The 24,294-nt window shown below is 48.1% G+C and overlaps 5 protein-coding genes across 9 annotated transcripts in view; all 5 read left to right on the top strand.

The window, feature by feature from the left end:
* Window positions 1-1,610: 1,610 nt before the first annotated feature.
* Window positions 1,611-3,366, top strand: hoxb8a (homeobox B8a). Of its 2 annotated transcripts, none has more exons than XM_028985174.1 (2): window positions 1,611-2,500; window positions 3,053-3,366. In XM_028985174.1, exons 1-2 carry the CDS (start codon window positions 2,095-2,097, stop codon window positions 3,364-3,366), a joined length of 720 nt encoding a protein of 239 aa, XP_028841007.1. In that variant the 5' UTR covers window positions 1,611-2,094. The 2 variants fall into 2 exon arrangements, with proteins under 2 accessions (XP_028841007.1, XP_028841006.1); XM_028985173.1 differs by having other exon boundaries at window positions 3,050-3,366.
* Window positions 3,367-4,981: 1,615 nt separating this feature from the next.
* On the top strand, window positions 4,982-8,231 carry hoxb7a (homeobox B7a). The gene is made up of 2 exons (XM_028985184.1): window positions 4,982-5,835; window positions 7,478-8,231. The coding sequence occupies exons 1-2, from the start codon at window positions 5,526-5,528 to the stop codon at window positions 7,735-7,737; spliced, it is 570 nt and encodes a 189-aa protein (XP_028841017.1). The 5' UTR covers window positions 4,982-5,525; the 3' UTR covers window positions 7,738-8,231.
* A 1,715-nt stretch (window positions 8,232-9,946) lies between these two features.
* hoxb3a (homeobox B3a) overlaps window positions 9,947-24,294 on the top strand; it is a 47,659-nt gene continuing 33,311 nt past the window's right edge. For 2 of the 3 annotated variants that reach the window (XM_028985148.1, XM_028985146.1), the window contains exon 1: window positions 9,947-10,370. The gene's annotated coding sequence lies outside the window, so the exon portion shown is untranslated. Of the gene's footprint in view, window positions 10,371-22,382; window positions 22,505-24,294 lie in introns of those variants that run through there. The other variant, XM_028985147.1, reaches the window with a different exon arrangement.
* hoxb6a (homeobox B6a) lies at window positions 12,742-17,449 on the top strand. The gene is made up of 2 exons (XM_028985177.1): window positions 12,742-15,613; window positions 16,498-17,449. The coding sequence occupies exons 1-2, from the start codon at window positions 15,178-15,180 to the stop codon at window positions 16,758-16,760; spliced, it is 699 nt and encodes a 232-aa protein (XP_028841010.1). The 5' UTR covers window positions 12,742-15,177; the 3' UTR covers window positions 16,761-17,449.
* On the top strand, window positions 17,441-21,569 carry hoxb5a (homeobox B5a). 2 transcript variants are annotated; one of them, XM_028985170.1, is made up of 2 exons: window positions 17,441-19,446; window positions 20,324-21,569. In XM_028985170.1, the coding sequence occupies exons 1-2, from the start codon at window positions 18,858-18,860 to the stop codon at window positions 20,569-20,571; spliced, it is 837 nt and encodes a 278-aa protein (XP_028841003.1). In that variant the 5' UTR covers window positions 17,441-18,857; the 3' UTR covers window positions 20,572-21,569. The 2 variants fall into 2 exon arrangements, with proteins under 2 accessions (XP_028841003.1, XP_028841004.1); XM_028985171.1 differs by having other exon boundaries at window positions 17,579-19,440.

The following is a 24,294-nucleotide window of genomic DNA, read 5'->3' as shown; positions in this document are numbered from 1 at the left end:
TCTCTATATATATATATATATATATATATATCAGACGACATACTTATGTTCCGAAAAGGTTTACTGTAATTTTGAACTTGCGTCGTTAATCCTCGCGGCGCTCGTGATTTACAGTTACCTCGATATAAGACATTAGCGAACACGCTAAACGACGCAGTTAATGCGACAGTCTGCATGCTGGGAACCTACTTTATTTTCACTAATTACGCTCAACAAAATTGTGTTTCGTGGCGCAGAAATAAAGAAAATTACAAAAGGAAACGTGAGTACGACTATTTACACCGGCCCGGTATTCAAGCACAGACACACACACACACACACACACACACATCATAGCGGCAGTAAACATTTTATTTATTAACAGAATTTTGGTGCAGATAAAAAAAATATATATAGAATGAAAATGACATTTCAGCAGGCAAGGGTGACCAAACATTGGAAAACTTTCATTAATAATTAGAGCGTGATGCTTTGGGATCCCCCCCCCCCGGTCTGAGGAACACAGCATTCCCCGTCCCCTTAATCTCTTCTCTTCATGGCGACGTGCGTGATTCCTGAATTTCCTGAGCCCGTCCCCACCGCCACCGCCACCATCATTCCATAAACAAAAGGGGGAAACTGCATTATTAAAAAAAATAAAAGTCATGTTTAAAATATTTATAGCCACTCAATTTAACTTCTACTTCGCCGGACTGGGGATCCCTCTCCACACCTCATTTTAATGGGATTTTTAAAAAAGAAATTGCGCACTAATTTTCGGAACGTTTTCTTTCTCCTCGTTGCAACGTTACAACTTTTGTGGGAAAAAAAGGGAACTGGGGAGGTGGGGGGGGGTCACAATTAAATAGTTGGATAATTCCGGCTCGGGTGAAATAGCTCCGAGTGAGGCGTTTACGGCCCTGGTTCGTGGAACCTCGTAAAATCCTAACAGCTTTTTTGATGCACGATGTAAACAACAAACAGCCCCCGCGTTTATGGCGTTTTATAGTTTGTTAAAGCGTTTACAGCCATTTTCTCCATTAAGCCAGACGCCGCCGCCGCCGCCATCCCCTTCACCAAAAAGCCGCGAGATTATTAAAACGTTAAATACGGCATCCCGCTTTACCTCGAACCTCCCACCTCCAAAGACTTTTTTTTGAGTAGCTGGTCGAGAGCAGCAATTACACATTTATTGGACTTGTTTAAAAAAAAAAACTGAGAGCAATTAAGTTCCCGGTTTGGCCGCGCGACCCCGACATTTTCGGAGTGGGGGACCCCACCTCGTTACAACCGAGAAATTAACGAGGAAAAAAGCGCATCCCTCCTGGACGCCTGCGAGCCACATCCCCAAAATCAATCTTTGGAAAGGGTGGCACGGCGTGAAGTGGGTGAGAGAGTGTGTGTGTCTGCGTGTATATGTGTGTGTGTGTGTGTGTGGGGGGGAAGGGGGGGGGGGGGCATTCGGGTTTGATCCGATGCAAAGCGGCAGATTTCTCATTAACTTCCCCGCTTGAATATATTAATGCGCATATTCTCCCTTCCTCTCTCCCGACCCCCCCCCCCAACCATCCTACCCCTCGCTCGCCACCCCCCCACCCACCCCCTCTCCTTTTCATTCCCTCACTCCTTCCACATCAGTAGCGCGCAGAGCGGTGTCCGTGCTGCGGGGACGCGGGAAGCCAATGGGACGAGGACGCGGTAATAGATGCAAATTGTTGTGAGAAACAGACGCGGCGAAATATGAAACAACTCATTTGCGGCGGAGTAAATCACGGGAAACGGGTGGCGAAGTGGCAGCGCGCGCCGGAACTGTGATGCGGGGGACCTGGTTCCGTGGACGCGCGTTTTTTTCTCTCGCTCCCCTCCTCGCCGAACCTTGAATGACTGAAGGGTGTCGCGGAAGAGTAGAACCCCCAAAAAACACCACCACCACCAACAATCAACAACAACAACAACAACAAAACCCACGCAGCCTCCGCCGTGGGAGCTTTTTTCTCTCTCTCTCTCTCTCTTTCTCTCGCTTTTTTTTGATGCCCTACCCATAATTCTCCTCGATTTCGCGCGAGCCGAGTCCATTCAAAAGCCCCACGACATCCCCAGCAGCGGCGGCGGAAGATGAGCTCTTATTTCGTCAACTCGCTCTTCTCCAAGTACAAGAGCGGGGACTCGCTGCGCCCGAACTACTACGAGTGCGGCTTCGGACAGGACCTGGGCACCCGACCCACGGTGGTGTACGGACCCGGCGCGGGGACCACGTTCCAGCATGGCCCGCAGATCCAGGAGTTCTACCACCACGGCGCGCCCTACCAGCAGAGCCCGTGCGCCGTGACGTGCCACGCCGAGCCCGCCAACTTCTACGGCTACGACGCGCTGCAGCGCCAGACGCTGTTCGGCGGCCAGGACGCGGACCTGGTGCAGTACGGCGACTGCAAGCTGGCGACGGGCGGCGTCGGCGACGAGTCCGAGGGCACCGAGCAGAGCCCGTCGCCCACGCAGCTCTTCCCGTGGATGCGGCCGCAAGGTAAGCCGGAGCGCTTCCGATCCGAGCGTTTAAAACAAGAAAGAAAAAAAAACTTTCCACGGAGAGCAAACGAGGGCAATTTAGCCGATTTCCTGCACAACAGAAGGTTTTTTATTTTTATGGTTTTATGGGGGTCCCCCCCACCTACCACCCCCCACCCCGCCGAAAAAGAAAAAAAAAAAACAACTTGTGAATCGCTTTACAGTTTAACGAGCCCGCGTCCTCCTCCCGGCCGCCGTGCGCCGATCCCCCGAACTTCTCACCCCGGTCACACGTTTTTTACTGCCACGTCGGGGCTTATTTCGCGACAAAGTGGCCGCTTTTACACAGATTGCGACTTTTATGGCCCCGACTCGGGACGCTTCTGGGCTGCGTGTGTGTGGCGTGTGTGTGTGAGTGTGTGTGTTGTGTGTTTACAGTGTTTACATGTCCATAGAAATATGAACAACAACAAGCACAACAGGAGAGAATAGCTGCAGGGCAGGTTCTGGACGGGTTCTGTTTGTTTGGTGAACGTTCCTCTGAAACGCGCCTGCCTCTCTTTGCCAGTAGCTGCCGGACGGAGGCGAGGCCGCCAGACCTACAGCCGCTACCAGACCCTGGAGCTGGAGAAGGAGTTCCTCTTCAACCCCTACCTGACCCGCAAGCGGCGCATCGAGGTGTCGCACGCCCTCGGACTGACCGAACGGCAGGTGAAGATCTGGTTCCAGAACCGGCGCATGAAGTGGAAAAAGGAGAACAACAAGGACAAGTTCCCCAGCAGCAAGTCGGAGCAGGAGGAGATCGAGAAGGAGAAGCGCGAGAAGGAGCAGGGCGTCGGGGAGCCGGCTTCCGGCGACAGCGGCGACAAGGCGAAGCAGATGTGAAGGGGGGGGGGGGCAATCAGAACCGTTACGAGGGGGGGGGGGGGGGGCAGGGAGCGAGAAAAAGGGGAAGAAGAAAGGAAACGTGACAATGATGGGGAAGAGGGGGGCAGAAAAGGAGGTGGCGAGCGGGGGTAACAAGTCCTCGAGTCCTTCTGCCCCGCCGCTTGGCAATCAACGAGGAGCCCACAGACTATTCCTGACAGACAATGAGTGAGAAAGAGGTGTCGTGGACTTGGGACACGAGAAGCATTTCTACTTTTTAAACGACGCTCGGAAGAAGAAGGGGAGAGGTGGGGTGGGGTGGGGGGGAAAGGAGAAGAAGGTGAAGTAAACGATCAGTGTGTAAAGTAGCTTCCGTAATTTGTGGAACAATTATCGTGCAAATGAAAAAAACAGAGAAGTAATTAATAACATTTCTATTGTTAGAATATTGTCATTAACTATTATTACCTTGGCAGCTGTATAGTTTTAAGTTAAAATGGTGCACTTTTTACTGTCTTCATTTCTATGTTCTGATAACGTAGCAAATAATGAATTCCAACAACATGAAACTGCCTATTTATGCCATAGGTTCTTTCTCTCTCTCTCTCTCTCTCTATTTGACACTTTTGTCCTATTTTAGTTTCTTTTCGACTTGATGTTTTGTCTTCTTCCTTTCTGTAGGGTGAGCATGCGCACAGTTTAGGAAAAAATGTGTCTTTAACAAAAAAGGAAAAAAAAGAAGAAGAGAAGAATCATTAGGATGTCATGTGACCCCTCTTTTAACTGTGAAACAGAATGTGTACTGTACTCGTGAATTAGTTTATGGGGACTCGATGTTATGTTATGTTTTGTTATTCTTTTTTTTTTATTTTTATTCATCACTTTTTTTTCTGTTGTCTAAAAAAAAACGACGTCGGCGGGAATAAAAGGGGGACACAATAAAGTTTACAAGCGAGAACCCACGATGTGGATGTGTGGTGGCCTCTGGTTCATTTCCTCTCAAGGTGCGGCTGCGGGGGGACCAAACTGGCCCTGTCTTTACACTGGGGCTCTGGGGCTCGTATTGGGGTCCACGCCATCGGTGTTAAAGTTTGGACGATGTGCTGAGTGGGTGTGCAGACGTCGTGATGGACACCTTCCCATGTTTAAATATCTTTGACGTCCGAGACGCCTCGTCAACGCCGTCCACGCTTGTCTCGTTTCTCCATCATCTGTCGCTTCAAGTGACATTTAGTGGCGGTGAACACGACAGAACCCGGGCCAACGGCACCACGGAATTTCGCACCGTCCATGGTGTCCAAATGAATCGCACATGAATATAATTTGTCCCTAATATTTATGGGACCTGCACATCGGATGAGTTGCTCAATTTGTATAATATATGCACATACATGCATAATAAAATACTAATAATAATAGTAATAAAGACTAATTACGCCCCCCCTTTACCAGTCTTTAGAGAAAACAGTTCTGAAACAGGAGCAGAATGAGACATTATGTCCCTCCACTCATTATAACTTTCGCGTTTCGTGTCATCCAAAGCCCACGAAGGGTCATTGTCCACCGTCCGAACCCCCCCCCCCCCCCTCTCCACACACACACACACACACACACACACACACACACACCGTCCACACAGGGTCGGACAGGGGCACAGCACGCCAGACACCGCGGCGGGAGGACTCGGAGGACGTCAGGAGGGAAATCGAGTTTACCGGGCAGGCAGACGGTAACATTACACCCGCGCAGATCCGATCACGACGAGATAACGGGCGGGTTATAAAAAACAAAAACACGAGATTTTTTACTCCGGGCCTGGACATCAGCTGGTTTCCTGGCAACGTCTGGCAGCAATTCGATCGCTTTCTCTCTCCCTCCTCACCGAGTTCTTGTCTGTTTCTTTTGTCACAAACCGAACAATTCCAGGTATTTCGAATGGACGTTCAGTTGCGTGGACTTTTTTTTTGTTCCAGTGGGAAGTCTCTCCTTCATTGGACGCGCGGCCGTCACGTGCCCCCCGTCACGTGCCCCCCGAGGAAAACGGGCAGATTTTTTTTTTCTGGTGTAAATCTAGACTGTAATTCTGTAATATATCACAGGACCTCGTAAAAAAAAAAAAAAAAAAAAAAAAAAAAGCGACACTGAAACCTCCCGGCCTACAAATCACCGCGTAAACGATGAGTTCGTTGTACTACGCGAACGCGCTGTTTTCCAAATATCAGGCGGCCGCGTCGGTCTTCCCGAGCGGAGTCCTGCCCGACCAAACTTCCTGCAGCTACGGTCCGGTGTCCGGCGGCGCCTGCTCGTCCTCCTCCTCCTCCTCCCTGTACGGTAACGGCTACGGACAGCTGGACGCGCCCTGCTCCCCCTTCGACCGCCGGAGCCTGGCGCTGATGCGCGGCGGCGGCGGCGGCGGCGGCGGAGGCGGTGGAGCGGACGAACCGGGCGAGGAGAGCCTGCGCGTTTTCCCGTGGATGAGGAGCGCAGGTCGGTGAAAATGAGCGTGGGAATGCGGTGTGTGTTTGTTGTTGCTGGTGGTCTGTGTGTGTGTGTGTGTGTGTGTGTGTGTGTGTGTGTGTGTGTGGGTGGGTGGGGGGGTTAAACTTCCTGAACTCTCCTCACCAGCGCGTCACTTTTATTGGAATCTCCATAAAGCCATAATTTAGGGCGTTCAACTTTATTATCCTGTATTGTGTTGTGAGTCTGGGAGAGAGCGAGGGAGAGTGAGTGAGTGTGTGTGTGTGTGTGTGTGTGTGTAGGGGTACATGTAAAACGAGCCTTAAGCGGAGAAAAATGAAGCCCATGTTTTCTGTCGGAATGTTTCTCCCAGTAATCGCCGTGCGATCCGGTTCATAATAATGGCCTTTACGCGCCAAATATGGCAAGTTGAGGTTGCGATTTTTAAATTATTATTATTATTTACCTCTGTCCTATTTTTCTGGGGACGTTTTGTTGCATAATCGACGTGGCTCGGATTCTTGGGAAGGATATTTATATCTGCGTGAGGGGCTGCGCAACCCTGCGCATGTTTGACGTTTTTTTTCCCTTGTTTTCACAGTTGGACTTTTTGTCGCATCGCCGTCGCTTGTCAGCGTCCCCTCCCCTCATCCTCGGAAACGACGTGTTGCGACGTTCGCTCTTAATGATTTTCCTTTTCTGGGGACCCTATCCGTCACTTGTCAACCTGCGGACGCAGGATCGCGGCCCCCACGTCGCCGAAACGGATCCGGCCCAATTAGCCGCTTCCCACAGACGTTCCACCGGCCCCCCTCCATTAATATTCAGGCGCGCCCGCGCTCCGGTTGCGTGTCTCCGTGTCACCGTGAGAGATGAGTACGGCGGGAGCGGAAACGCGAGGCCTCTCGGTTAAAACGTTTTCGACACGAGCACGTAACAGCTCGCTCCGTGCGACTGGGGTCTCCGAAAGACGCACGTCGCCAGGATGCGACCTCGGGTAGTAAAAGGTCGGGTGTCCGGGCCTGTAGGCACCCCGACAGCGGTGGCTTCTCACGGTTCTTTTTTCACTACAATTTTACCGCATCGGAGACCACGTCATGTAATGAAAAAATAAATAAATTAACGAATTGTATTTGATAGATAAATGACCGATTTCAAAACGCGAAGTGAGTGAAGGTGCAACCAGGTTTATAGTCAAAATAGATCTGTTACACATGAATGTAAATTTGTGTAAAAAAATTGACATGCACCCGTTTGAATTACCCGAACACGTGAAATCATATCAATCACAAAAAGTGCAAAAAAAAAAGAAAAAAAAAAGAAGATTTTAAGCGACCAAGTGGATTCAGTCTACGAAAAAAATTGTTTTTATTTATAATTACCAGTATTTGCTGACAAACGTTTAAAAATTCACTTATGCGAAAAAGAAATAATGATGTTCACTTGTTTTACCGGTATGGAAATATATTCAGAATATTTCATGCTTTTCCTCGTGCATGTCAAACCCACCCCGTATTTTATTTTTTTATTAAACAGAAAGAATCAGACGCTACAAAACGCACTGCCTGATTATGAATAACTATCCAATTAGGTGTAATGTATGAATAATAAGTCCGAATAATAACTCGTCAAGGTTTTTACTCTTTCCCACCCACCCCCCTGCGCGTCGCAGGTGCGGACCGGAAGCGGGGCCGCCAGACGTACACGCGCTTCCAGACGCTGGAGCTGGAGAAGGAGTTCCACTTCAACCGCTACCTGACGCGGCGGCGGCGCGTCGAGATCGCGCACGCGCTCTGCCTCACCGAGCGCCAGATCAAGATCTGGTTCCAGAACCGGCGCATGAAGTGGAAGAAGGAGAACAAGACGCTGGAGGCCGGGTCCCCGAAGGCCGACCTCCCCGCCGGCGAGGACGAAGAGGAGGAAGACGAGTAGCGGCGACCTTCGCTCCGCGGCCCCAACAACCCAGATACTACCGATCTACTAAAACACTGTTACGCCAACATGGAGTCTCTGCCACTCCGATCGCATCAATGTGTAAAAAGTAACTCACTTGTATTAAAAAAGGAAAACCTGTATAAATATTACAATTCATGGTTTGGATTGCAATGCATTTATATATATTTTTTGCATGTATGTCTGTTGTATTTTATTTTTGGAAAACAAGCACTGGTGTTTGAATCACGGACTTAAAAAAAAAAAACGCCTCTCTTAATAACAACAACAAAAAAAAAATGTTACGTGCTGATCCACAGTAATCTAACTGTTGCTATAATGTTCGCTTCGGAGGTGTACATTTTTGTTCAGTTCTTTTACTGCCCGATTGTATAACAATGTTGTCTCTCTTCGTGTACAGTGGACCACAAGATGCCCGTTAAAAACGACACGGTATTACCGTCGGCGTCAATAAAACTGTGAGCAGAAAACGACACCTTGGTTTCCTACCATTATTATTATTTATGTCGTTTTATTTAAGACGTCGTGTATTGTTCTGTGTCTGAGGAATTTGTTTCTCTTTTTGCTGGATAAATCATTCGGCCAAGTCGAAATATGACACAGGTATGTAAACACCGGTTTTCGATTGACAAAACGATGTACTAAACGACAGAAATATTACACGGACACTTTTCACCCTGGCGAATAGACTGCAAACTATTTATTTTAAATAAAGAACATTAAGAAGATTGCGCCTGGATCGAAAACGGAAACAGTCGGCCAGTAAGTGCAATAAAAAAAATATTAACATTGACTTGGTGCTAATTGTATGGCTGTATTCTTAAATAAGAGATCTTAAAACAAAAGGTTGTACCAGTATTATCCATAATCGGAGAAATAACACACCGACATTAACGACAGTAATAATATTAGTTAATATGGTGGGATTTTTCACGTCACGTGATTGGACGAGCTTGAGATCTAAATAACAGCCAAGATGCCTTTTTGTTTTAAAAGAGGTGAAAAGAAGTCGTCCGGACGTCGCGGCGTTTTTACTGCCTCGCTGGCGAGCCGGAAGGCCGCAGTAAAAGTAAAAAAAAGGAGTAGAAAAGGCGCCCTGTCCTCACCGGAGGTGCTCTTTTCAGCGCGGGTTACATTTTAACCCGTTCCCCGGTGCTCCCCTGTCTGGTTCCTTGGTCGTCGCCACCAGTCGCGTCCCCACCTTTTCCTCAGATCGGAGTCGACCTGCAATGCGGACTCTGGTTGTCGCATTGCGATTTTTCTCTTTCAAAATGTATTTTCATGCGTTGTTTTTCTGTTATGTTGTTATTGATAGTTGATAATATTACCATGTTCTTGTCGATGCTGTTATTAGTAGAAGTAGCAGGAGCAGAAGCAGTATTATACTCTTTGTATTATTTACTCAGTGGTGAATTGTCGTATTTAATGTTTTAATCTCGTGGAATATGAGATTTTGATATATGAGCATAAGCCCCTCTTGAACAGTAAATCGAAAGTAAAAAAAATATAAACTATAAACCCCCGAATTACGCGTCCGATGAAACCCGTCGGGCCTACGCCGTTTCGGACCCGAATAAGGGCGGCGTTGACGAAATGGGTGAAAACGTTTTCTTTCTCGGTTCGCATGAATTTGTATTCTAAAATTTCCTGCGAAGTGTGTTCGTGTCGAATGAGGAAAATACGTACATACACATATCGTGTGACAAAAACAATCGGTGCAACGTTGTTTACAAAAATGGCGAATGAATTTCGTGTCAGTCTTTATATCGAGACAGACATCATTTTGATTTTTCCCCCCTCTTCTGGTAGGCAGGATGGCGTTGTGGGTAAAACCAGCGTGCATGACACGAAAGCAACGAAAATCGTGTCGGCTTCGGTCCCCAAGTCACCCGGGCGACAAAACGCCGCGAAACGGTCCGAAATCTTACTTGCGGGACCGGGAGGAATCGTCCTCGTCTCCCCAGCTTTTGTTGGGGGAAAGATGGCGACCGAGAAAAAGCTCTGCTGCTAAAGCAGTCACGAAGAAATGCAATAAATTCCTTGTTGTTTTATGAAAATTTACAACTTTGTGATAGAACTTTATGACTGCCTGGGTCCTGGGATTGGCCGAGGATGGTCATGTGGATGGGTAACCGTGAACATGAACTTTTTATGATTTCCCAAGTGGTTATATTGCAGCATTCTTTTGGCCGCCGCACCTTCTGTAGCTACGCTGCGCTCCTTCGAGGTCCCGAGCTTTGAAAGGGGCATATGAATATTAATAATAATAATCCGTACGATAGCTCGTGTTTTTTTTTTCTTTCTTCCGTTCCGCTTAGAGAACCGAGCACGGGAACAACAGTCTCCTCGCTCTCTGGCTATGCTAATGCGGCTGCCGGTGACTGGGAATTCCGCTGCGATGGAGACGATATTCTGGACGATCGTTTAGCTTTTATTTATTTTTTTAAATATATATGTATATGTATATTTTGGTTTTTGACCTTCGACTAATGAAACCGACGGGGGAACTTCCGCGAGCTCGTGGCGGGACCGGGAGAAAAAAGAGACCGCCCGTCCACCGGAGGAGCGGGGCTCGAGCTGTCCAGGCGCCCGGAGACGGATTATCAACAGAGGTAAGGCTCGGCTGTCACTCCGCTGCGTTCCTCGAAACCGAGCGCCGTTACGCGGGCTGGTCGGTAACGCGCGCGCGCTACACGTTCCTTTATTCAAATACGCAGCCGCAATAATTATACGGACGCTCTGGTGCACATGCGCAGAGACGACTTTTACCCTCGAATGTAGCCTTTCGGACGCAGGACGGTGAGTTTTTGTGATAAATGTCACCGGACGTCGGTGACGGTAACGGGAGCGCCGCTCTCCAGCCGCACCGCGCGGAATGCCGGTTCAAGGCGCGAGCGCGGCGATGCGACATTCCCGCAGCCGAGTGCGACGCAGCCAGCCCCACCCCAGCCCGTTCTACATGCCGGCCTGTACGTTTGGGGGGGGGAGGGAGGGGAATGTTGCGTATTTCTGACGCGCCTCCCCAGTAGCGATGAGCGCGCGCATCTCCCGGTCTAAAACCTTACAAAAAAAGGTGGCCTTTTTTATTCAGCCGTCGTATGTCGTCCGGACAGATGGGTAACAACCACGCCGGTTCAGCCCGCGGCCCGGTTTATTGCGCGCTCGCACCCTTTGGCGTCCATTTGCCGCGTTTGCGCCACTAGACACTGACACCTAACGGGGTTTTGACGCGCGCGGAAGGACCGTTCACCTCCAATCCTGAAAGCCGACATGTGATGGTGACATGTGGATGAAGTGTGACGTTCTGAAAATGTAATCCTGCCCGAGTCAAGGCGTGTAACTTGCAGCAAGATGACATTTTTAATATACTGTTATTATGGAATTTTACATAGTTACACACCATGCAGTGTTGGTTGTTACTGATGTCTATCTATCTATCTATCTATCTATCTATCTATCTATCTATCTATCTATCTATCTATCTATCTATCTATCTATCTATCTATCTATCTATCTATCTGTCTGTCTGTCTGTCTGTGTAAAGGATGTGGGTTATTGATCATTGCGTGTTTGAGGAGAAAAGCCACGACAGTGCTCTGCAGTTCTCTGTGTAGCGTGGCGTGGCGTGGCGTGGTGAGATGGGGGGGTTGTTGTCTCATCTGGGCTCTTTCCTCGCTCTTTGCTGCCATCTAGCGGCGACGCGCCCTCAACGGCAGCTGCGCAGTGGCTCGCGCGTCGGCGCACCTTGTGGCAGGGTCGGTCACGCGCTCATCTATCCATTTACTTCATTAGGACGCGGGTGCGTGGATGCGAGCTGTGTGTTTTTGTGACCTCACTTCGGCATCTTTCTGCCTCCTCTCGCTTGAAAGATTGCGTTCTGAAACATTGGCAGGAAAAAAGTGTGTTTTTTTGTGTGTGGAGAATAGAACTGGGTAGGTGGACGTGTGAATTGGATCCGCGCGGGCTGTGGTGGGAGATAACAGGAAGGCTGGGAGGGGCGGGCTGCCCGGCGGCAGTGAAATGTAAAAGAATGCAGAGGTTGTAAATTCTCGTGGCTGCTGTGGGCGCGCTTTGAAGTGCCTGCGTTTGGAAGAGATTTGTGACACGCACGCACACACACACACACACACACACACACACACACACGCACAGTGCCGCAGCTCGGCTGATTCTGTTCGTCCCGTGTTTCCCGCAGCACATGACCGCTCCAAGGTTACTGCATTTTTGCGTGGAGTGAAGCGAGGCCTTTGTGTCGAATCCGGTGCGCGCTCGCTCTGTTTCAAGGCAACACACACACACACACACACACACATACACCGACTACGAAACAATGCGAAATGAACCACACAACAGTAATTTTTATGGTTTAATTGAAATGTACATTCGAGCCACATATTTATGGCTCATAAATAAATACGCTGGACGGAGCAAAACCTCAGGGCGAGTTTTCCCCCACTTTGCATAATAAGATGGAGTTAGAGAAGAGCTTTTATTTCCTTTTTTCTTTTCTTTTTTTACATATAGTTATTAAAAACAAAAGACAAAACAAAATACAGCAGAACCGTACACATATATATGCATGTATTAAAACAAGTTATCATTTTTAACACGTGTACATATGTTCTTGACATTTTTTAAAAACACGAGGAGAGGAGAGCAGGAGGTCGCCTGGGCGCGGAAAGTTAGGAGGGGACACGATCGCGGCAGGTAACGTCCTGGCGACCCCGCTCTGCTTAAAATGAAAAAAAAAAAACAGTGAAGGTCGAATTGCGGGACCAGCAGCGACTATAAATATTTTAAAAGTACGGGGCTGTACCCCCAAGGAAAAATGCTTTCCGCGGGGCTGGACGCAGGTCTACTCGGATAATAATTTTGGTTTTATTATTTTATATATATATATATATATATATATGTGTGTGTGTGTGTGTGTGTGTGTGTGTGTGTGTGATTGTCCAAAATGTAATGGCATCATTTTTCTTATCTTCTCTCTTGCGTTAAATGTGTTGGTTAAATTTACATGATCACATTTTCCCCTAAAAGATGCATAAACATACACATAGTTACGCAGACTTTAGACAGTTGATTATTTTCAGTTATACTACGCATATTCTATTTTCTATATGTGTTATATTTTATGACCTATTATGTACATTTATTATATTTATGGTATGTTGTAAATCTGCTGGATGTAAATGGTCCTTTAATTCTATTCGTCTTGGTGACGAGAACGTGGTTCTCTTTTTTTCGAAGAACGCTGAAACTGAAACCACGAACCATGAATGAGATCAATGTTTTTTAAAAAAACTACATTAAAAATAATCAGCAGCGTGTTGCGCATGATCATATGTATAACTGTACAATATTTATTAACAGTGGAAACGACAGACGCGTCATTACACCGTTGAACGTCTGAACTGCGCCACGATATTTTTGCGCACAGAAAAATTACATTTAATTCCACATTTCTAAACGTTGTGAAGCAAATGACATATTTATTAAGGATATTAACATAGGGGATTTTTAACTGAGCCAACTTCCTGGGAAGGGTGAAGGAACAGATTTTGGTACTTACACGGGCCTACATTAGAGAGTTAGATGGAAACGTTAGCGTTACGCCTGTAAAAATCGGCTGGCGCGCGTTTCCACACCAGGACTCCTCCTCCTCCGAAACCGAAGTGTCTCTTGCTGGGATTTCCGGCCGGTTTTCCTCCCCTCGTATGGCGACCGAGTCTCCCGTGGGCGATCCCACTGCTGTCCATCGTGCAGCATTCATTGGCAGCTGGGCAGGTTCCGGACGGTTCAGTCTGAAACGCAGAACCAGCAACGTTAGACACAGCATGGTTAGCCGGGGATGACGCACATTTTATTCTGGCTACTGCGATGTCAGAACGCACAAAGTCCGACCCACTGTCAAAAAAAACAAAAACAAAAGCCAATAAATTATTAACGCGCGCCTCTGCGGTTAAATATGGCGTCTTCCAGGAGCAGGAGAGTCGCTGCCTCCTTTCCGCTCCGGAGGGAGGGGAACGCGGCACTGTTTGCCGGCGCAAAAAGGAAACACGGCGTCCCGGTCATTTTCTGGAGGAAGCCGACCTGACGGTACAACGCAGCGGGCGCGGCGCTCTCCTCAACCACTTGTTCCATTTCCATTTACAGCATTTACCATTTTCTGGAGGAAGCCGACCTGACGGTACAACGCAGCGGGCGCGGCGCTCTCCTCAACCACTTGTTCCATTTCCATTTACAGCATTTACCATTACCATTGCCATTTACCATTGCCATTTACCATTTACTTGTTACTCGCGGTGCCATCAAGCCGCAGCGTGCGCAAGAGCTCGTTTGTTAAAAACGAAAAAGGTGGAAAGAAAACACACACACACACACACACACACACACACACACACACACAACAGGTGAAGACCGTAAAAGCACCGAGGTAAAAAAAAACAAAAAAAAAACGTTACTCCTCTTAACGACGTTGCCAGGCCGTAATTTTTGCATGCGCGCGACCAAGAGAGAGCGAGAGAGGGAGAGGGAGAGGGAGAGAGAGACAGACTGACAGGAAGCATGTCGTACAGGCACGCACGACATGGGCCCTCCAAAAGTGACACAGTGTCTCGCGACGAGCGTTTTACGCATTGCCCCGACTCACCACGAGAGCGTGGCGGATTATTAGCCGTCATAATTGTTGCTCTGGTCACGAGCTCGCCGGTAATAACGCGCATCCCGAACAACAAAATGCGTTTTTTATTGATTTTCTAAATAATAATAATAATAGAATCATGACATATTATAAGGATACATTTCGCGTGATATTGCAGTCCGACACTTCATTTTATGTGTAATTTCGCTTTGTAATTTATGACATTATGTAGAATAATAAATAAGATAAGATACAGGTCGGGATTTTGTCCCGAGATTACCGGACAGCTCGTGCGCCAAAACCCAGAGGGAGCGAGCGTGGACGTATTCAATTTAGGGCTCTTACACTTCAATATAATGTGTGTTGTGAAATCTCTCTGGAAGAAGAGAGGAGATGTGGCGTGTAAAACACACGCGCACACACACACACACACACACACACACACACACGCACAGACAGAGAGAGAGAGAGAGAGAGAGGGAGGGAGAGCGAGAAAGCGCGAGCGCATATTTCGCTCTTGCGATGGGGTCCCCCGGCGCACGCAATCACAGCCTCCCTCAAGGGTGCCGTTCGCAGGCGAGGGCGCTCGCGATTGGTCAGCGTCGGGTCAGATGGTACAGTTTCCCTCTGTCCCGCACTGGCACATAGCCACCCAGCACCCCCCCCCCCCTTCTCTCCAACTAAAACCCAATCTCCGATAAACTACTAATAGCTAAACCACTTGGACTATAAAACACAACAAATCATAAACCAAGGAAACGCGCCGTGGCCTCCCGATGAGTTCCTATTTCGTAAACTCCACGTTCCCCGTGACTCTGGCCGGAGGACAGGAGTCGTTCTTGGGCCAGATCCCGTTATATTCCTCCGGATACAGTGATCCGTTAAGACACTACCCCGGCGCCGCCGCCTATGGAGCCACCGGCGCGCAGGAGAAGGCGTACCCGTCCTCCTTCTACCAGCAGGCGGGCGGCGCGTACGGACGCGCGGGCGCCGCCGGAGCCTGCGACTACGCGGCGGCCGCCGCCTTCTACCGGGACAAGGAGCCGGCGTGCGCGCTCGCCAGCATAGACGAGCACTCGCTGGTGCTCAGCCAGGACCACCGCAAGGCGGACTGCACGGGCTCCGGGAAGGGCTTGTTCGCCGACGGGGGCGAGGAGCAGAAGCCGCCCGCGCCCGTGTACCCGTGGATGCAGAGGATGAACTCGTGCAACGGTGAGTCTCCGGTTGGTTTCTTCTTTAAAAAAAAAAAAAAAAAAAAAAAAAAACGCCTCGGTGGGCTTTTCACGCGGCGTCGCGCAGAGCCGGAAGCTCTTATTGACGAAAAAAGAAAATAATGTACGAGACGATAGAACAAGTCGGCGAGGAAACTCGTGTTTGTCTCGTCTCGGGACTAGACGACGACTTTTAATTGTCGAGAGGCTCGTATCTGTCAGGGCGACGCGGGGCAGCGACGATCATCCCTCTTATCGCAGTGAAAAGAGAGAGAAATGGCCCGCATTGTTGTTTTGACGCGTCAAAAAAAAAAAAAAAAACGATCATACGACTGTAGTGCCATCATGGCGACGTGGGGGAATAAACCGACTTTACTGTACCGCCCCAGAACACGGAAATTATGAATGAGGAAATGAGAAATCCCTTTTTGCCGGACTTTTGATAACTTTTTTTAAAAAATAAGGGGGTGGGGGTGCTATAGCTGGGAAAAGGAGAGGGGATCATGTCCCTCTGCGGACGGATGGGCGCGTTAAACCGACGTTTTGTTTTTCCGCCGGAGGGTTAAAAACACACTCATATCATCCGATGTCACACTCCCGAGCCGCAGCCGTCCGGGGCGGATTTATGTTGGGGGATATGAAATGTGAAAAATAATAATTAAAAAAGGCGGGGAGGGGTGAATAGGGGGGTTCTACCCCACCCTTCTCGGGGACGCGTGTTTACTTCCTGTTGTCCAGTTTTTAAAACTCATGCCCTCCTCGGGGCTCAACAGATTCGAATCATCGAGATTCACCCACATTCGAGTCATGGGGTCAAACTCGATTTTTTGTTGTTGCTGTTGTTATTCGTCTGATTTTGAATCCTTCTCGTTATTTTTCGGACAGGAGCTTTCGGGAACCCCGGCCGCAGGGGTCGTCAGACGTACACCCGCTACCAGACGCTGGAGCTGGAGAAGGAGTTTCACTTTAACAGGTACCTGACCCGGAGGCGCCGAATCGAGATAGCGCACGCCCTGTGCCTGACAGAACGCCAGATCAAAATCTGGTTCCAGAACCGCAGGATGAAGTGGAAAAAGGAGAACAAACTCATCAACTCCTCACAAGGGAACGACAAGGAGGAGGAGGAGGAAGAGAAGAGGACAGAGTAAACAAACGGCGGAAACAGACAGACAGACAGACAGACAAACAAACAAACAAACATGGGCGGAGGAAATAGCGTAGCGGGCTTATGAATTCTTGTCTTTATTAAAAAAAAAAGAAGAAGGAAGACTTCTCCCCCCTCTCTCCACACACACTTTCCCCTTCATCTGTCAAAGTCGACGCAGGTGAACGTTGTGTTGTTCAATTCGTTGTAGCATTCCAGATATATTCACTTAACTTTGCATATTTAATGATTGCTGTCGTTTTTATGTTATATCTCTTTTTTTATATATATAAAAAGTTCGAAAACAAACAAAAAAAAGTGTTTTTTTGAACATATGAAATATCCGTGCTCATATTTAAGATGTATAAGAAATGAAAGGAAACTCGTGTAGCCTATTTTCTTTTAATATAGCTGAGACCATGACGTTGTTCTGAAGTGCATTGATGCGCAAAAAAAAAAAAAAGAGAATTGCCCAAACTGGAGAAAAGTTTTTGTATGTGTATTTTCCATTGTAGTTTTTTTTGTTGTTGTTCGTCATACACATGCATTTAACAGAGAAACAATAAAAGAACGCTGACTCAGTCTTACTCCGAACTCCGTGTTTTCTTCCCCTCGGGTTTACAGTCGCGCACCTGCATGCAGGCTGCTGGAGGTTTAAAAAAAAAAAAAAAAAAAAAAACCCGCACGGAACCCTGGTGTCGGTCGGCGTTCCGTTCTCCCGCGGCGCGGACGCGCGTCGTGCCAGGCTCTATTTTGGGGACTCCGGACACCGGGGGAACGGAAGGGAGGGGAGCGGCTTTAATAAATGGCTGGAGGAGAAAGTTGACCCACCTCGACCGGACATTTGGCCGCGGGCGCTGAATGACCGACGGTTCAGCCTCTCAGGTCCCTTTCTCAGGTGGCCGCGGTCTGCGGCGCGATCCACGCGCAACCGCTGACGCGCGCCGCGGAATAATTACACGCACAACTGTATAAACATGCCAGCACGTGACAATAACGCGCTAACAAATTATGCCCAGACACAGCAGGAGGATTCCTATCACACGTATCGATCAACATCCAAACCACGAAAGCGTTACACTTCTAGTTCCTGCTCCTTTAATGAATATTCCTCACCATGTAACACTTTTTATACGCGAAATTTCCTGTTTCTGAATCCACAAGTTCGGATCCGAGAGATCCAAAATCCCGGCTAGTTCAACGATAGCCTTGTAACAAAATGTGAAGGCGCACTTCAGTAAGGGATGATAAACGAACAGGTTGTGGAACACGTATGTCGACCTGAACTTGAAATAAGGGAAAACGGGGAAACAATGCAAACGTCTTCATTGTAGGCATCTTGTTTATTTATTTTTTTTATCACTGTGGCTTCATTTAACAGATATTTATGTGTGAAATGAAATAAGATGAGCTGACCGGAAGGTAGAAGCACTAATAATGTACTGTAACGTTCTATGTACCGCTGTCTTTTATACGGTAGCATTACGCATTCTAGCTACACATTTTGGAACCAGAAGTTACCAGTCGTGACCATACTGCCATACCGGCTTTTTTCTCGGAAAAATGAATAACGGGGTATTTTGCTCTTCCCTTCCATCTTGTGGGTCGATGGGGACGCCAATAAGCATCATTTAACAACACCGCGATCGCAACAAGCGATAGCGACCTTAATGGGGTATACAAATCATTTTTATCTTAGTAGTAAAGGCGTAGGTTAAGAGGATGTTTGAAAAAAAAAAAACTCGACGCAAGGTCCTTCTTCCCTGCAATAAATTATTTTCCCAGTAGGTGACGCTGTCTGCCAACGCGCAGCTCTGCCCCGCAGTTGGGAGGCGCACGTCGGCTCGGGTCTAACGACTCCCATCTCGTCATCATTTGTAACCATAGAGCATGAATTACCTCTTGAAGTCATCAGTGAGAATTTACGACTGGTCAACAAAAGCACGTGATTCCCAAACGCACCCCCACCCCCATATTTGGCCGCATACATAGCAAAAACGAAGTACAGTGCATTGCTATAATTCATTAATACATCATAAATCGTGAAGCACAGCGTTATAACGACCAAGATCTACAAATCAAGCCCTCTAAAACAACCTAAATGAGCTCTTACTTTGTAAACTCGTTCTCAGGGCGCTACCCAAATGGCCCCGACTATCAGTTACTAAATTATGGAACTAGCAGCAGCGCTATGAACGCCTCGTACAGGGACTCCGGCACCATGCATTCAGGGTCTTACGGCTACAACTACAATGGGATGGACCTAACCGTCAATCGCTCAACCAGCACTGGCCACTTTGGGGCGGTCGGGGACAACTCCCGGGGCTTCCCGTCGCCGAGCCCGGAGACGCGATTCCGGCAGCCGTCGAGCTGCTCGCTGGCGTCCCCGGAGCCGCTGCCGTGCGCCAACAGCGAGAGCCTGGGACCCAAAAGCTCGCCGCCGCCGCCCTTGGACCAGAGCGCCGTCGCCGTCGCCGTCGCCGCGGCCGCCGGCGCGCATTTCACGGAGATCGACGAGGCCAGCGCCTCCTCCGAGACCGAGGAGGGCGGCCACAGAGCCGGCAACCCCGCTCCGCGGACGCAGCAGAAGCAGGAGTCCACAGCCACGTCCACCAGCTCGGCGTCGAGCGACGGCCAGGCGCCGCAGATCTTCCCCTGGATGCGGAAGCTGCACATTAGCCATGGTACACGTGCGTTCCTTTCTTATATTCGTGCCCGTTTCTTGCCATTTTAAGTGTGCGTGTGTGTGTGTGCGTGCGTGTTATTTTTTTTGCCGTCGCAGAACAGCTCCGTCTTTTAGTTTATTGGCGAGAAAAAAACACACGGGACGCTCCATTTCGCAACCCCCGCCCCGACCTTTCCTTTATTTTACATTCCCGGGAATAAAAGCAGCCATAAATCTCGCAGGGCGCGGAGCGTCGCGAAACGCAGGGGCGAGTGGAAGGGACAGCTGGGTGGGCGAGGGACAGGGCAGCGAGGCAGGGAAGTTACGCTCGCTTTTCTCGGCAAAGGCGTCTTTTTTTGTGTGTCTGTTTTATTGCGTGGTGGGGGTAAGACTTGATTACTGCTGGGGGAGAGAAAGCGGGGCAATAAAAAAAAAAAAAAAAACTCGGGGTGGGAGAGAACGCAGGAAACAAAAACATCGCGTCCCGCCACCTCCTGGGTTTATAAGTTAGGCGACACGAAAAACGGCAAAAGGGCGACGTTTGGGGACTGGAGGAGGGTGGGCGGAGGGAGGGGGGGTGCGAAACTGTAAAACTTTGCTTTTTTTAATAGTCGTAAAAAAAATAAATAAAAATGGGTCTGGGAGAGAGGACGTGAGTCCCGGAAAACGTAAGGTCCACGGGTGTCCGCGTCCAGGCTGTGCGTAAAAAGGTGCGGCTCGTTCACTGCGTGCTTGGATCTGGATGTGTGTCATATGTCGATACAATATTTGTTCAGAAAAAAATTATATGTGTATATATATATATATGGATAGCCTGGGAGTGATGTTCTGATGATTCTTTGTTCTAACGCTGCGGTTTTTTTATTTTTAATTATTTATTTTTTTGCCCCATGCTGTTTTAGACATGACGGGACCGGACGGCAAAAGGGCCCGAACTGCGTACACCCGGTACCAGACGCTAGAGCTGGAGAAGGAGTTCCATTTCAATAGGTACCTCACCCGGAGGAGGAGGATAGAGATAGCCCACGCGCTGTGCCTCTCGGAGCGGCAGATTAAGATCTGGTTCCAGAACCGCAGGATGAAGTGGAAAAAGGACAATAAGCTGAAGAGCATGAGCCTGGCCACCGCTGGCAGCGCCTTCCAGCCGTAGCCGTGGCACGAATTCGGAGTGAGGAGGAGTATTATAGGATAAAAAAAAATTATAAAAAAAAAAAAAAATTAGTCCCCCAAAACACATATACACGAGTACTGTACAGCGCGGCACCTTTCAGCATGTTGTTGATGTTCTAGACAATTAAACTCCTACTGTGGTACTGCTATAAGAAATAAAAGTTAGTGTCCTTATGCTGTTGTTTTAATACTATGGTGACTATTATTTTGAGAGGAACATAAAAAAATGATGTTAATAACGATAATACGGAAGAAGAAAAAAGAAGCTACCCAGTGCCGCCTGTTGTTCTTGTTCTAAATATTCTGTTTCTGTGTTCAGTGCGATGTCGAGGCTTTTTGGAAAAGTTAGCATGTGAACTCCTAAATGTTATAACTTATTTACGAACTATATCCAGTGTATACGTTGTTTCATTTCCTTGTTCTTTTATTTGGGTTTTACGGCTTAGAATAAAAGGCTCTGGCCCGACATGAAGTAAAGCTTTAGTATAGCCTAGTGATACCTTCACTGCCTCCGCAGGAGCCTCGGTGTGTTCCATGCTTCTCTTCATCTTTCAAAGACACTTTTTTTGCTCACATTGACCTTTGGAAGGGTTCTTTCTGTCGTGATGTTTCATTTTTTTGGTCGTTGGTTTGTTTTCTTGAGGTTTTCGGAGGGTAAAAGTTGTAAATAGACCTCACTAGATTCCATTTTCCGTCCATACGTGTGTATAGTTATATGAAAAAAAGAATTGTAATTGTATATTACTGGACCGTTGTTATGTTCCAAAAAGGGATGTAAATATTAGACATTTTCAATGTGACCAATTGGCTATTTGTATTGGGCAGAGTGAATGACAGCCGCGAGGAAGCTGAACGACACTAAAAAGTCACGTCATGCTGGACTGCCTGTAAGCATTCTGCCAATACGCTTTTTGTATTTGTTTGTAGCGTAACTTGGAGTAAAAAAAAAATCAAATAATAAAGTTCCTCATATTCAGACCACAGGGCTCACACTCATTCTGTTCTCGCCGCTCGCACCTGGCAGGAGGAGGGGGGGGGGACAAACAGCGCAAAAGTCCTCACTAACTTTTCCTGGCCTCTCCAAAAAAAAAAAAAAAACAGCACCGACAGTCGCACTTCGACGGCGGCCAGCTGCCGGTCTCTCGATCGGGGTGTATAGCAGGCCCCAAAAAAAGCACGACCGAACCACGCGCCCTTCGTCACCGTACGCACTATCCACACACGTACCTGACCACATGCGACGAAAAAACGTCGCCAACACGGCAAAACCTACTCTCTAAACTATCCTGCGCACTAAGTATAATAATAATAATAATAATAATAATAATAATAATGAAAAAATGAAATGCCGGAAAAGGTCGTTTTTAAGGTCTATTCGGTGTGCGCGTAATTGCGGGTAAACAAGCAGCGAACTTTCAGACTTACCGTGGTATTTGGCTAGGGGTCTAAAGGACTTTTTGGGAGCCCGGGGAGAGGTCCCGCCACACGGCCGGCTTGTCTGTGCCGCCCGGACGCCTCCGTTCAGCAATTTTGCGTTTCCCTTTGAGCAAACTATGCCAAAAGTAGCTATGACATTTACATGTCAAACGGATGAGCATTTTATCTTGAAGTTAGATCGTAAAAATCGCCCAGGCCACAGACAGATACCCCTTACTGGCTCTTAAAAGTCACGTGGGGTCCATAAAGTTAGTTTTATGGTTTTGGGGAGTTGACAATGTACTATATATTTCACATTGTAGAATGCAAGTGACGGTTTAACTGCTTCGAGGGGATTCTAAAGGGTCAGTTGCGCTGGGGAGAGCATTCTGGTGGGCCACTGCAGTGCCAGCATCTGCTCCGCACCGCCTCGCCTCTCTGGTTCTACCCGTTTCGAGACGGATATGTGGACTATATGGACCGTGCGCGCGCGCAAAGTAAGTCGTGGGTTTGGGCACGTCGCGGGCGCCGAGGTCACCTTTCGTGCGTTCTGCGCGGGCTCTGCTCTCTTTATTACAAGTTAACGTGTGAGCGGTGTGGAAAAATCCGTACCTGGGGGGCGTGTGTTTGGGAGTTTTGTGGAAGCGCCGTGGCTCAAGACAAAAGAAAGTTTCCAAAAAGTTTACCTGCTTCCTCTAAAACGCGTGCCTTGCGCAAATGTGGAGGTAATCGAGTCGAGTCGAAGGTCTTCAGTATTCTGCTTCAGGGCTGCTATTTTACTAATGTAAAAAAATACGTGCTTTTCTGTATAAAAATACATTGATATATATATATATTTTACTGACGTGGAAATGAACTCGACTTGAATGAAATATTTGTTTCACGTGCCACTTCAGGAACATTATACAAATATCTGAGAGCAGATAACCTCATTTTTAAGCATTTAACATATTTTACTTGTCTAGATTGAATTCGATGATAAACCCCGTGGAAGGTTGTGCGTCATTATTCTGCACGTTTCTTTTGTGGAGTGTTGCCTCGTTGGGCGTTTTTACGCTCAGAATTTCATGAGAAAAATTGTATTCACAACACGCAGTGCCACTTTCATATGTGTTAACATTATTAAGCCATCTCCCCTTTTCTCTCTCTCTCGCTATATATATTCCATTTTCACCATTTTCTCTCTCTCTCACTCTCTCACACACACACACACACACACGCCTGCAAACAATGCGCCACCGAACCGTTTGCTCTTTCTCCGCCCAAGTATTTTCCAGAGGAAATGTATGAATGACACACTGGCTATAGGACAATTCTCCACATTTTTCCCCACGTGAGCACAGACAAAGACACCTAAAATAGCCCGACGAAGGGGCGCACGGCCTCCTTCTATCGTTTCACGAAATCCCATTTCTAAACTGTTTAATTTCTGTGTCACCGCGGACTCTTGCATGTCGGCCCCTCTCAGTTCGGAACTGTATATCATTATATCGCGCTCAGCAGCGGCAGCCTCTTAAACACGCCGCCCTGCCCTCGGTAGCTGTCCAGCAATAAGAGGCTCCGTCTGTTACCGTCGCGGCTGTTAACGTCACAAAGGTCTTTCATTTTTACTCGCCACATGGTTAAAAAGGGATTTTTATTTAACTATAATAAAACAGGTCCTTCACGATCTATAAATGACACGACCCCCCCCCCCCCCCCACACACACACACCCCCACCCCCTCAAGTAAATTCCCTGAATTTATGAATATGTGACACAGCTACTTTGAGGAGGGAAGGTGCAATTTTTGCTTGCAATATTCATTCATTGCGAACACGTTAAACGGAATTTCCATGTACCGTGTTAGTATCGGATTTTCTTCATACGTTTTAGGTAAATTCTCGGGTGGTGTCAGCGTGAACTACCAGGAAGTGGCGGCGTGAACCTTGAGCAAGTCGCGATAGGCCGTGTTCGGAGTGGAATGAATAGCTGCTCGTGAGATTGTCCTTCTTCTAGCCGCGCCTTTTTGCGCATGTGGGGGCAGAACGAGGAAGTTTAAAGGCTGTAAACAGGAAAGCAGGTCCCCCTGGTCTCAAGGAGACGCGAGGGCTTCCATTTCATTTTTCATCACCCCCCTTCCCCAACTGATACGATGAGAAAGACCCCCCCCCCCCCACACACACACACACACACACACACACACGCACACCTCCGTTGATAAGGAACTGCTACCCGACTTTACTGTGCTCACGGTTCCTTCCCCGAAAAACCAGCCTCTGCCTGTCCTTTACATCACACGGAGATTA

Source organism: Denticeps clupeoides, chromosome 7, assembly GCF_900700375.1.
Source record: "Denticeps clupeoides chromosome 7, fDenClu1.1, whole genome shotgun sequence".
Lineage (NCBI taxonomy): Eukaryota > Metazoa > Chordata > Actinopteri > Clupeiformes > Denticipitidae > Denticeps > Denticeps clupeoides.
Note: the sequence above shows the minus strand (reverse complement) of the source record. Positions and strands in the feature narration are given on the sequence as shown.